We start from the raw sequence: 12,408 nt of genomic DNA on the forward strand, positions 1-12,408 counted from the left end.
TTATGCCATCCCAGATGTGTATGACTTTCTTTCTTCTGCTGAACACAAATGAAGATTTTTAGAAGAATGTCTCAGCTCTTTGGGTCCATACAATGCAAGTGAATGGGTGTCAAAACTTTGAAGCTCCAAAAATCACATAAGTCATCATAAAATTAATCCATAAGTCTCCAGTGGTTAAATCAATGTCTTCAGAAGCGATATGATAACTGTGGTTAGAAAAAGATCACTGTCACATTCTTCTTCTTGTGTTTTTGGTGATTCACATTCTTCATGCATATTGCCCCCTACTGGGCAGGGAGAAGAATTTCTAGCAAAAAAAGGACTTAAATATTGATCTGTTTCTCACCCACACCTCTCAAATCACTTCTGAAGATATGGATTAAAAGACTGGAGTTGTATAGATTACTTTTATGTTGCCTTTATGTGCTTTTTGAAGCATCAGCATTTTGGCACCCATTCACTTGCATAGTATGAACCTACAGAGCTGAAATATTCTTCTAAATATCATAATTTGTGTTCTGCAGAAGAAAGAAAGTCATACACATCTTGGATGGCATAAGGGTGAGTAAATGATGATTACATTTTTATTTTGGGGTGTAATATCCCTTTAAAGGAATAGTTTACTTAAAAATGAGAAATCTGTCATCTTTTACACACCCTCATGTCGTTCCAAACCTGTATGACATTCTTTCTTCTGAGATGTCAGGCAGAATGTAAGCCTCAGACACTATTCACTTTCATTGTATGGAAAGAAGATGCAATAAAAGTAAATGGTGACTGAGACTGTCATATGGCCTAACATCTCCTTTTTGTTCCACAGAAGAAAAAATTCACACAGGTTTGGAACGACACTACTCGAGTGCAAGTAAATGAGAGATTTTTCATTTTTGGTTGAACTATCCCTTTATTAGACTATTAGCCTACTTAATATATCAGAATTTAATATTTTCAACTCAATCTTTATCAATCTGTCATGTTTTTTTCTTATCTGTTGTGATAAGCTTATTTATGATTCCTATAGCCCTATTATAGTTTGTATAGATATTTTATCTATTGGTAGCTGGAGTCAACTATATTTGATCTCATAGTCAAATGACTGCTTGAATTCATCAAGTCTTTTGCCTTGAATGTTGCAATCTTCTTGTAATTTTTTGTAATCTTTATTTTGTAGAGCAGTGCAACATTTGGTCATGTCTACATTTCCAGTCTTGCATAACTGAAGTTATTATCTGTAATTGTTGTAAATACAAGACAGCAGCCTCAATTGTAACAAAGACAAACATCTCTATTGTGACTTTTGTGCTTGTATCTGGGTGTAAGAAAAAGGCTGAGGTCAAGCCAGGGGGCATCCACACATGACACATTGTATTCTTGTTAGCTAATATCTTCTGATGACTGCTTTTCCAATTTGTAGATCACAACTTAGTTTTCTGAGAGACTTGAGTAATACTTCCTTACACAATCAGTGCCTTGTTGGTCTTAGTGGATTTTATTAGACATCAGAGATTGGTTGAAATTTCTTATTTATGACAGATACTGATACTGATTATTTTAAAGCTGATGAGTTTAACTTTTTTAATGTTAAAATACTTCTCATTTTGAAAAGGTTGATTTCCCTTGTAAGTGTAACACTGTGGCTGTGTAGCTCTTTCAAACACTGATCTGTTTGTTTGAGTGCCCCGGACAGCCCGACAAAGCAACACTGGCTCAAACAATGCTGTGAATTTGGGGTGGGAATATTAGTTTGTTCTGCTGTTTGCTACCAGACCTTCTTTTCTTTCTTTATGGACATTACATAAATATGTAATGATGAATGATGGAAGCCTGAAAATATCAAACCTGACATTTCTGAATATTATTAATTACTGTAGACTTACCGTAGTGACTTGTGGTAAGGCAAAAAATGTGTATGTTCTCTCACCCAATAACTGTATTTTGTTCATTTTTAACGAAAAATTAAATGAGAAATCCTCCATAGTGTAGATTTTAATAATAACACTAATAATAATTATAACAATAACAATATTGCAAACTAAGACTATTTTGTGTTTATTTGTAGTGTTTATTGTTTATTGTATAAAATAACCATTTCATCAGTGGATCCATTACCAATATTAAAGTACTGATAACTGGGCCTGGGTAGCTCAGCGAGTAAAGACACTGACTACCACTAATGGAGTCGCGAGTTAGAATCCAGGGTGTGTTGAGTGACTCCAGCCAGGTCTCCTAAGCAACCAAATTGGCCCGGTTGCTAGGGAGGGTAGAGTCACATGGGGTAACCTCCTCGTGGTCCCTATAATGTGTGGTTCTCGCTCTCGATGGGGCTCGTGGTGAGTTGAGCGTGGATGCCACGGAGAATAGCGTGGGCCTCCAACATGCTACAGCTCCGCGGCAACACATTCAACAAGCCACATGATAAGATGTGCAGATAGACGGTCTCAGACGCAGAGGCAATTGAGATGCGTCCTCTGCCACCCGGATTTAGGTGAGTCACTACGCCACCACGAGGACTTAGAGCGCATTGGGAATTGGGTATTCCAAATTGGGGAGAAAAAAATGGCATGATAATAAGGTGTCAGAACACACAGTGCATCGCAGCTTGCTGCATATGGGGCTGCGTAGCCACACTATTGTCAGAGTGCCCATGATGACCCCTGTCCAAACAAAGAGTTCAAGGTATTGACTTGGCCTCCAAATTCTCCAGATCTCAATCCGATTGAGAATCTATGAGATGTGCTGGACCAACAAGTCCGATCCATGGAGGCCCCACCTCACAACTTACAGGTCTTAAAGGATCTGCTGCTAACGTCTTGGTGCCAGATACCACAGGACACCTTCAGAGGTCTTGTGGAGTCCATGCCTCGACGGGTCAGAGCTGTTTTGGCGGCACAAGGGGAACCTACACGATATTAGGCAGGTGGTTTTAATGTTGTGGATGATCGGTGTATATTATATATAAATTATCAGTGACTCTTCAGCTGGAGGCATATTAAAAGATGTGTCGATGATGGTGGTAAATGGCCTATGACGCCATTTAATCTCTCCTTCTTGGTAAATCTGGCATTAATCAGTTCATCATGCTCCTGTGTCTCTTTTGTCTCTACACTGGCTTCTACCTCAACCTCATCTGCTACCTTAGGTTCTTCTGTTGCGCAAGGAACCTCTCCACTGTCTCTATCCCTCTATAAACCAATGAAAAATATGTACACCTTACTTTTAAACTATTCTCAATTTTAATATTTAACATCAGATATTTACTGCTAACTTCTAAACTTACCATCTATCTCACTCCTTGTCTCATCATCTGCCTCATCTTCTGAATCCAAGCAGTCATTATCGGATAGTTCACCATTTACCAGAAGTTCAAGGAAGTCTACCATTGTATACTCTAAGAGTACATTAATAATAATATTATCAGTTTTAAATTGATGACAATAAACATATTGTCAAATCACATTTTAACTATGAAATATGTCCACAAATGTCCCAAACTTGGCATACTGAAACTAAATAATGAGGTTCCTTCTGATGTCTCTTAAGACCTGATGTCCATTAGGATGGACATTAATATTTAAAAAATCCTGTGCTCTACAACTTTTAATTATCTTCAAATTTACTTTAGATATTATCACTTGATAATGTTCAGATTATAACCTGTGCAAATTGATGAAGCTACCATGGACATAAAATAGTATTTAAAAGGTGAAAATGGTGCTTACTCCTCCTCTTGTATAGTCGGTGAGCAATGTCTGTGTTGTGTGATTCCTGTAGCTCTCTCAGATTAAGTTATGGGTGATAACTTCATTGTTATTGGTTGATTAGGGACCAATCAGTGACCTGGCATTGTTCAAATTATGAAAGCATACATTTTTATTGGTTTACAGAGAAAAACAAATGTCATGTCCATTCCAATGGACGCAGGGTCTGAAGGGGTTAATAGAAAAGTATGATTATCTGTAAAAAAAAAATTGGTCAGACCGATTATCTTGTTTTTATTGTCTCTGTTAGAAATGTTAATATTCAAAAAACACTTGATTTTGCACAAGAGGAAGTCAAATACAGTATGTTGTATTTGCCTGGAAGAGAGTACTTCAGTGGTGCAGGAGTCCAGCCGTGTCCAGACTGAAGTTTCAGTCTTATCCATTGTTCAGTAGAGAAAAGAGAGTGGGTCAGTGGAGCTGTGTGAAGAGCCTCGGGGGAAGAATTTACCCAGCAGCCTCCTGCAGACCGTAGCCATGTTACGCTTCAGTCTCACAGGCTCCAGCGCCGGGGCCTCTCAGGATGACAAACACCTCAGTCGAGCTGAGAAAGTCCCCGAGGGCCTTTTCATTCATAGATGTACAATAACAGAGCCAAGGGGTGAATAACTCCTAGTAAATGCGTTGCTCTCCTCAGGGGTGCTGCTGGGAAATTGGACTTTGGAGAAATTGTTGCTGGAGCATGGTGGCCAGACAGTCAGGTTTAGAGACTATCTTACATAACTGTGAATCATTAAGTAAACAAAATTGTAGTTTCATTGAACGTCTGCCACTTGTATCCTTCCAGACTAGTGGACTGTCTCTTATCCTGTGGTACTTTAATGTTAGGCACATTGCCATAGGCTGCTCTGCTTTAAGTGGGAGGCATTTTCCCATATGATAGATTGGGCTGATGTAAGAAGTGAGTTTCCTCTTTGGCTAAAAAAGAGCCATGGGAAGTTTTGACGGCTGTTGTGAGAGAAACTCTTGAGCAAACAGAGCGACTGTCTGCACCCTTTGCTCTCAGTGCTCTGCTATAATTAAAGTGCTGAAAGGCCTGTTGTGTTAATGAGCTGAGTGCTTATTATTGGCCACAGTGTAGGTCAATATGTGCAGCCTACTTGTTTAAAATGTGTTTGACTTTAAGATTGTCAAATAAAAATTCAAAATTTGAGTATTCGTCAAAATCAAGATAAAAAATGCACAAATTCTTTAATTAGCATTTATATTTTGGATGTGTGGCAAGCACTGGCGATAACTTGCGGGCCATTCAGACCGATCACATTCTTGGGCTAAGTATACTGTAGCCTAATGTGCAACACAAAGTTAAAATAGAACCATCTATTGAAGCATACATTTTTTTACTTGTGGACTGGCTAAATGTTTTGTTTTTATTGTTTTACACACTTTTGTTAACAGCCAAATATGTTCTTTGTAATAAACATTGGCTATAGAATATAATTCAAATTTTGGTAATTATTCAGTGAAAATTTCAAATTTAGTTTATTTTAGCTCAGTTGACAGCCCTATTTGACTTGCTTGGTGTATTGCAGTAAACAAAATTAATCTTGTTAAAATTTTATGCAAAATGATTTTACGTGTGAAATTAACACTATGGCGCCACAACAACGATTTTTATTCCTCCCTCAAATCACTAATAAAACATTCTGTTCCTCACATAATGACATTGAAACACTTTTATAGCATGACTTCTGTGATGATACATTTGCATTATGAAATCAACTACATATACAAGCTTGTTCGTGAGTAATCAAATTGCGCTGTAGCTCAACTAATAGAGTGTATCATGTTACTGTATGTTTACTGTATACGAGTCCCACAATGCATGCGAGTCAACACATCAGCGGAAAACATAGAAGCACCACAAAATGTTAGGTTTTATATAACTCGTACTCTACTTCTTCCACATTGTGATGTCACATTGTGGTAGACATTTGCATCTGACCACCTCCACAACAACACATCAACGACTACTTTACCTTATCACTTCCGTAGCGGTGAGCAGTGAGATGGCAATGAGAGAGCAGGTCAGTCAAGAGCAGAGAGCCATTCATAACAGTGGTTGTTTACTGTCAAGTCTTAAAAGAGAAGCAGCAGCAAAACCAGGCATTTCTTGCAAAGGCTCAGAATGAAGGTGTAAAATTACCATGTTTTACTCAAACCAGCCCGTCTGGCACCAACAATCATGCCAGGGTCCAAATCACTGAGATCACATTTTTCCCCATTCTGATGGTTGATGTGAACATTAACTGAAGCTCCTGACCCGTATCTGCATGATTTTATGCACTGCAATGCTGCCACACGATTGGCTGATTAGATAATCACATGGATGATTGTTGGTGCCAGATTGGCTGGTTTGAGTATTTCTGTTACTGCTGATCTCCTGGGATTTGCATGCACAACAGTCTCTAGAATTTACTCAGAATGATTCCAAAAGCAAAAAACATCCAGTGAGCGACAGTTCTGTGGACGGAAACACCTTGTTGATGAGAGAGGTCAACCGAGAATGGCCAGACTGGTTCGAACTGACAAAGTCTATGATAACTCGGATAACCACTCTGTACAATTGTGGTGAGAAGAATATCGCAGGTTGGTGCTGTTTTGGCGGCACGAGGGGGACCTACACAATATTAGGCAGGTGGTTTTAATGTTGTGACTGATCGGTGTATATTTATACACACCAGTTTAAATGATAGAATGTCCCTTACCTCAGCTAGCAAAGTCTTTCTCGGATGCCATGTTTGTTGTTTACAGAAGCGTCACAGAGATTACGTTGCTACGGGGACGCTGCTTTCTGACGAGCTGCACATATACAGAAGTAAAGAGTACACTGCTTATACAGTACATTTAAACAGGAACCCAGCTTTCTCGCAGTAAGCCCCATTCTCGCAATAACCTGCTTTTTGGTGTCCATCTAAATGTACTGACAGGACGGTTTGCTCATCAAATGTGATCAACTCGTGTCCACACTCAATGGTGCCACCCAGTGCATTCTGTTGTAACTGTGAGGTTTAGTTTGTGTGTTCAGGATTTAACATGCATCTCACTGTATATACTGTATTTGAATTTGAATAGTATTTTTACTTTTCGAATAGTTATTGCAGAAGGAATACTCGAGTATTCGACTACACGTGCACATCCCTAATGGATGCAATATAATGCTAAAACAAAGGTTTTCAGTTACCAGTGCCTTAGTAGAAATACACTATTTACAGTCAGCCATGACAAAGTTCAATAGTGAGTAAAAGTGGCTGATAATGGGGGGTAACAGCCATGAACTAAGTAGTGTTCAACTGGTCATCTGATCTCAACATGGCGGCCCCCATGAAGGAATATATTCCATTTGAAATTAAACCACTTTAAAGGGATAGTTCACCCAAAAATGAAAATTCTCTCATTATTCTCTTACCCTGATGCCATCCCAGATGTGTATGACTGTCTTTCTTCAGCAGAACACCAATAAAGATTTTTAGAAGAAGATAGAGCTCTGTCAGTTCCTTATAATGCAAGTAAACGGGTGCCAGCATTTTATTGGTCCAAAAGTCACATTTAGGCAGCATAAAAGTCATCCACACAATCAATGAATGTCTTCTGAAGCAAATCAATATATTTGCGTAATAGATAATTAACTTTTAAAAAGCTCTTCCTGCCAGCAGTTGACGCATCACATAGCTGTCACGTGACGTAAGCACGTTGGCGAGTTCATGCAAGAATTTGGAAGCGGCGCTTATTTATAACTGAAAAACGAACGTCACGCGAAAGTTCAGCCATATCAAACAGCATTAGAGCCCTGGAAGGAAGCGGTGATTTAAAGTTAAAACATTTTAATTATCGACTTGTTTCTTACGTAAACCTATCGATTCGCTTCAGAAGACATTCATTGATCGACTGGAGTCCTGTGGATTACTTTTATGCTGCCTAGATGTGACTTTTGGACCGTCAAAGAGCTGGCACCTTTTTACTTGCATAATAAGGACCTGACAGAGCTCTATCTTCTGCTTAAAATCTTTATTTGTGTTCTGCTGAAGAAAGACAGTCATACACATCTGGGATGGCATCAGGTTAAGTGAATAATGAGAGAATTTTAATTTTTGGGTGAACTATCCCTTTAAGTAGGCTACTGATATAACTTAAGTCTCAAGTGAGTATACATGTATACATGATTTGTTTTTAAATACACTTCAATTTGTTTCTATGTAAAACATTTTTCAATATGGAAAAATAACTGGGTGCACCTTTAAAATATAATAAACTTTTTAGACAGCCAAAATTGTGTATAATATGTTTTAACACTAGAGGAACTTTCAGCTGTGCACAGCGAGCTCAACAGGAACTGCATCCTTTAATCTTAGACACATATATTAAAAATGAAGTTGTTACTGATACCCTTTCAAAACCTATAGCACACATCTGGGCCTGCTTGGAGTCTGTACACTTCTATTATTTGAAAGCGCAAATTCCATTAATGTTGATGTGGGTGGAAGGAGCCTGCAGAGGTGCATGATCAGTGCTGGTGCTGGCTGAGCGCAGGCAAGCATGTGGAACTTATTTGGACCAATTCTCTAGCGAGAAATGAAGCCCTCCATGCTGTGCCTGGGAAAGTGTATAAAAGGAACTAGTGTACATAATTGTATGTTTTTCCAATCCTAGCGCCTACATGAAAATGGTACTAATTATAGCGCCATTATTTTACAGTAAATAAAAGTAATTCCCTTGGAAGCTGTCCATGCACTATTTGTCTGCTGTAAACGTATCAGCAGGAACAGTCTGTGATGTCGATAAGCTCGTACATTAAGCACTGGTTTAATTTGTGGTTATTGTTTTATAGCTATTAATGGGGATTAACACCACAGATTGTAAAATTGTCATCCACTTGTATCCCTATAAAACCTTAAGGCATAATGACCCAATGTAATAAAAGGCCCGTCTGAATAGGAATCTCAAGGCTGTTAGGTAGAGAACAAACATTTCTCTCAAGAACTGCTGTATTAAGTCTCCCTTAGACAGGCCTTTGAGGCTGAGACTAAGAACTTTAAATCATTTTGGTTTATTTTATAGTTGGTGGTTTTGAATGGATGATTTATTAGAATTGGTTTGTCATCATTAACCTTTTGAAGGATTTTGAGCAGTTGCTTTTTTATTGTATATAGATACAGAACGCGGATGACGTCTTGATCACACCGCTGGAGAAGTTTCGTAATGAGCAGATCGGAGCGGCCAAAGTAAGTTCTTAGACCCCATTGTGAGTTAATGCTCTACATGTAAACGTAAAGTAATTTTTACCTATACTGCCACATGATCATATACGGTCAATATAGGTCCGCAATGAGACTCTGCAGGAAGCGGGGAAATTGCAAACACCTGTTGAAGAACAGTCAAGGTATAGCCAGATACAGTAATACATTGACCAACATGAAATGAGTGCAATGCTGGAAGGCATGTTTTTTAACCAGACTCTAGTTAAAGGTTCACTTCTTCTAGGAGATTAGGGTCTTGTGCTAGGAGTCCTGGTGATCTGTGAATGTGACCCTTTCAGCCGTATTAGAAGAGTTGGAGCATAGCCTGATGAACTCACAGCTGAAAGATCCAGAGCCCAAAACACTCTATGCCTTATTTGGGCGTTTTGGCCTGATGCTCTTCAGCTAGAGCTGAGAAGGAACTCGCTCAGCTTAGACATTTAGATACAGTAGAGGCCAAAGGGAATGACAGTCCGGCTGTTCAACCTCCCACAGATATGCACACATATTCAAACCAAAACACTCACACAAACACACATATACAGTGGGGTCCAAACATCCAACACCACAAGTGAAAATGCATCTGTTTTGCTTTATTCTAATTTAACCCTTAAATGCATACCTCAGGTCTTTAGTGACCTGGGACCTCATTCCACCTCCTTTACCTAATCCATTTTTTTGTTGTTATGCCTCTACTTCTTTAGGATTCCTCAGACTTTCTCTAATGAATCGTCTAACAGTGTTTTTAGTGACCCGAGATATGTGATAGTGTTGCAGTATATATTTCCACTTCGATAAATCATATTTTTATGATTATTTCATGTCTATTTAAGTTTACTTTCACAGGATATCTATTTCTTTGTTGATTACAAGACAAATAAGTGTCATATTCATACAAATTACTACTATATCACATTTATTTTCTGTGTGACAATGGGAAATGATCAGTATCCTAAATGTGTGTACCATAGACTGTATATAAAGATGGATGACATGACAGCTCCCCAAAAGTGAAGCCAAAACATCTTGATCACCCCCTGGTGGCTGGCTGCAGTATAGGTCATAAACCCCGCCCCCTCCATGTTAGTGGCCAAACTAATAAATCAAATTGCACCTCAAATAAATTTTTCCCAAAGACGGTTTCTGTCATTTTAGGTAGTTCTTATCATGTTGATGTATGTTCAAGTTTTAATTTTTCTGATAAGTTTGGTTTTAATTAGTTATTTGATGCTATATAAATGGGGTGTGACGTCATGATTGAAAGCTGTGATTTGACAGCTTCTCTGAGTGATGTAGTCACGGAGGAACATGAATACTTCTTTTCGGGAACGTCTGGAGGAGATTAAGCATTAATTTTAACTTTTAACTATCCATAACTGTGATCAGGGGCGTAGATTCCAGGGGAGATGGGGGGGAGGTAACCCCTCAATAATCAAAACAAGCACATTGCAACCCCCTCAGATTTCAAGCCAATTCTATGCCCTTGACTGTGATTGTCTGTTTCAACAAAATGAGTTGTTCTGCAGTAAACTGTACTAACCGATCTGAGGGATCATTGCAGTTTTTTCGGTAAGTTAAATTTGTGCTTTGTAAGCTAATCAGTAAATTAATGTTATTAGCTAGCTAGCTACACTGTAAAAAAAAAAAAAAAAAAAAAAAAAAAAACTGGCAGCTGTGGTTGCCAGAATAATTATGTAAAAAATACAGTTAAAATGTAAACAACTTTACAGAACAACCTGTAAATTTTACAGTTTAAAACTGTTGTAATTTACATGACCATGTTGGCACTGTAAAAAAATAAAATTCTGTTAAATTTACAGTAAATAAAAAAAGAAGTCATAAACTCGATATTAACCTTCAGAAACTGTACAAATCTGCTTTTTACTTTATAAGGTATTGTTAATCACCGTAAAAATTACAGAAGAGCACATGATATGAAGTTCACCAATAGTGGCTCTTCCAGGAGTAATGACCAGTAAACATGTAGAGACAGTGCTCAGTGTCGCTCACACAAACACTAAACATCATCAGGGTTTCACATGTGATACGTAAATAATGTAACAAACATTAACTAAACTACATTAAATATAACACATAACACCACAATGTACACAACTGATATTAAAAATAAGAAGAAACATAACTATTCACATAAAATATAATGAAATATGATGGCTGATGCAGGGAATTCTGGGAACACCCGATTTTTTTACTGTAATTTTAACAATAATTTACTGTAAAAAGTAACATTTTTACCATTAATTATACAGGAAAATCATACTTTTTACTTCAAAATTTTTTTATTTTTATAACAATTTATTGTAAAAACTACTCTTGTCTTTTAATATATACAGTTGTGCTCAAAAGTTTGCATACCCTTGGAGAATTGGTAATATATGTAACATTTTTAAAGAAATGAGTGAGCAGGCAAAACACATTTCTTTTATTTCTTATGGGATTCATATTCAACTGTAGGTTATAACAGAATGGCACAATCATAAAACAAAACATGGCAACAAATAAAGAAAAATGAAATGACCCCTGTTCAAAAGTCTTCATACCCTTAGTTCTTAATACTGTGTATTGCCCCCTTTAGCATCAATTACAGCGTCTTTTGTAATAGTTGTCTATGAGGCCCCAAATTCTTGCAGGTTGTATAGCTGCCCATTCATCTTGGCAAAATGCCTCCAGGTCATGCAAAGTCTTTGGTCGTCTTGCATGAACCGCACGTTTGAGATCTCCCCAGAGTGGCTCGATGATATTAAGGTCAGGAGACTGTGATGGCCACTCCAGAACCTTCAACTTTTTCTGCTGTAACCACTGGAGGGTCAACTTGGCCTTGTGCTTAGGGTCATTGTCGTGCTGGAAAGTCCAAGAGCGTCCCATACACAGCTTTCGTGCAGAAGAATGCAAATTGTCTGCCAGTATTTTCGGATAACATGCTGCATTCATCTTGCCATCAATTTTCACAAGATCCCCCGTGCCTTTCGAGCTCACACACCCCCAAATCATCAGTGAGCCACCACCATGTTTCACAGTGGGGATGGTATTCATTTCACTATAGGTCTTGTTGACCCCTCTTCAAACAATAAGCTTATTACAAATTACAGTGTGCCAGAAGCTGTGAGGCATGTCAAGGTGTTGTCATTTGTGGCATTGGCGCAGTAAAGGCTTCTTTCTGGCAACTCGACCATGCAGCTCATTTTTGTTCAAATATCGTTGTATTGTGCTCCTTGAAACAACCACACCGTCTTTTTCCAGAGCAGCCTGTATTTCTCCTGAGGTTACCTGTGGGTTTTTCTTTGTATCCCGAACAATTATTCTGGCAGTTGTGGCTGAAATCTTTCTTGGTCTGCCTGACCTTGGCTTGGTATCAAGAGATTCCCAAATTTTCCACTTCTTAATAAGTGATT

At 38.3% G+C, this 12,408-nt stretch overlaps 1 protein-coding gene across 8 annotated transcripts in view; it reads left to right on the forward strand.

Moving 5' to 3' along the window:
• Positions 1 to 12,408, forward strand: part of LOC127430504 (rho GTPase-activating protein 42-like) — a 59,279-nt gene that overhangs the window by 9,576 nt on the left and 37,295 nt on the right. For 6 of the 8 annotated variants that reach the window (XM_051680322.1, XM_051680326.1, XM_051680325.1 and 3 more), the window contains one exon: positions 8,909 to 8,980. The exons of the other annotated variants lie outside the window; for them this stretch is intronic. In XM_051680322.1, coding sequence (XP_051536282.1) covers positions 8,909 to 8,980 — 72 coding nt within the window. The remainder of the gene's footprint in view (positions 1 to 8,908; positions 8,981 to 12,408) is intronic. 8 annotated transcript variants of the gene reach the window in all.

The sequence above is a fragment of the Myxocyprinus asiaticus genome, chromosome 40, assembly GCF_019703515.2.
Source record: "Myxocyprinus asiaticus isolate MX2 ecotype Aquarium Trade chromosome 40, UBuf_Myxa_2, whole genome shotgun sequence".
NCBI lineage: Eukaryota > Metazoa > Chordata > Actinopteri > Cypriniformes > Catostomidae > Myxocyprinus > Myxocyprinus asiaticus.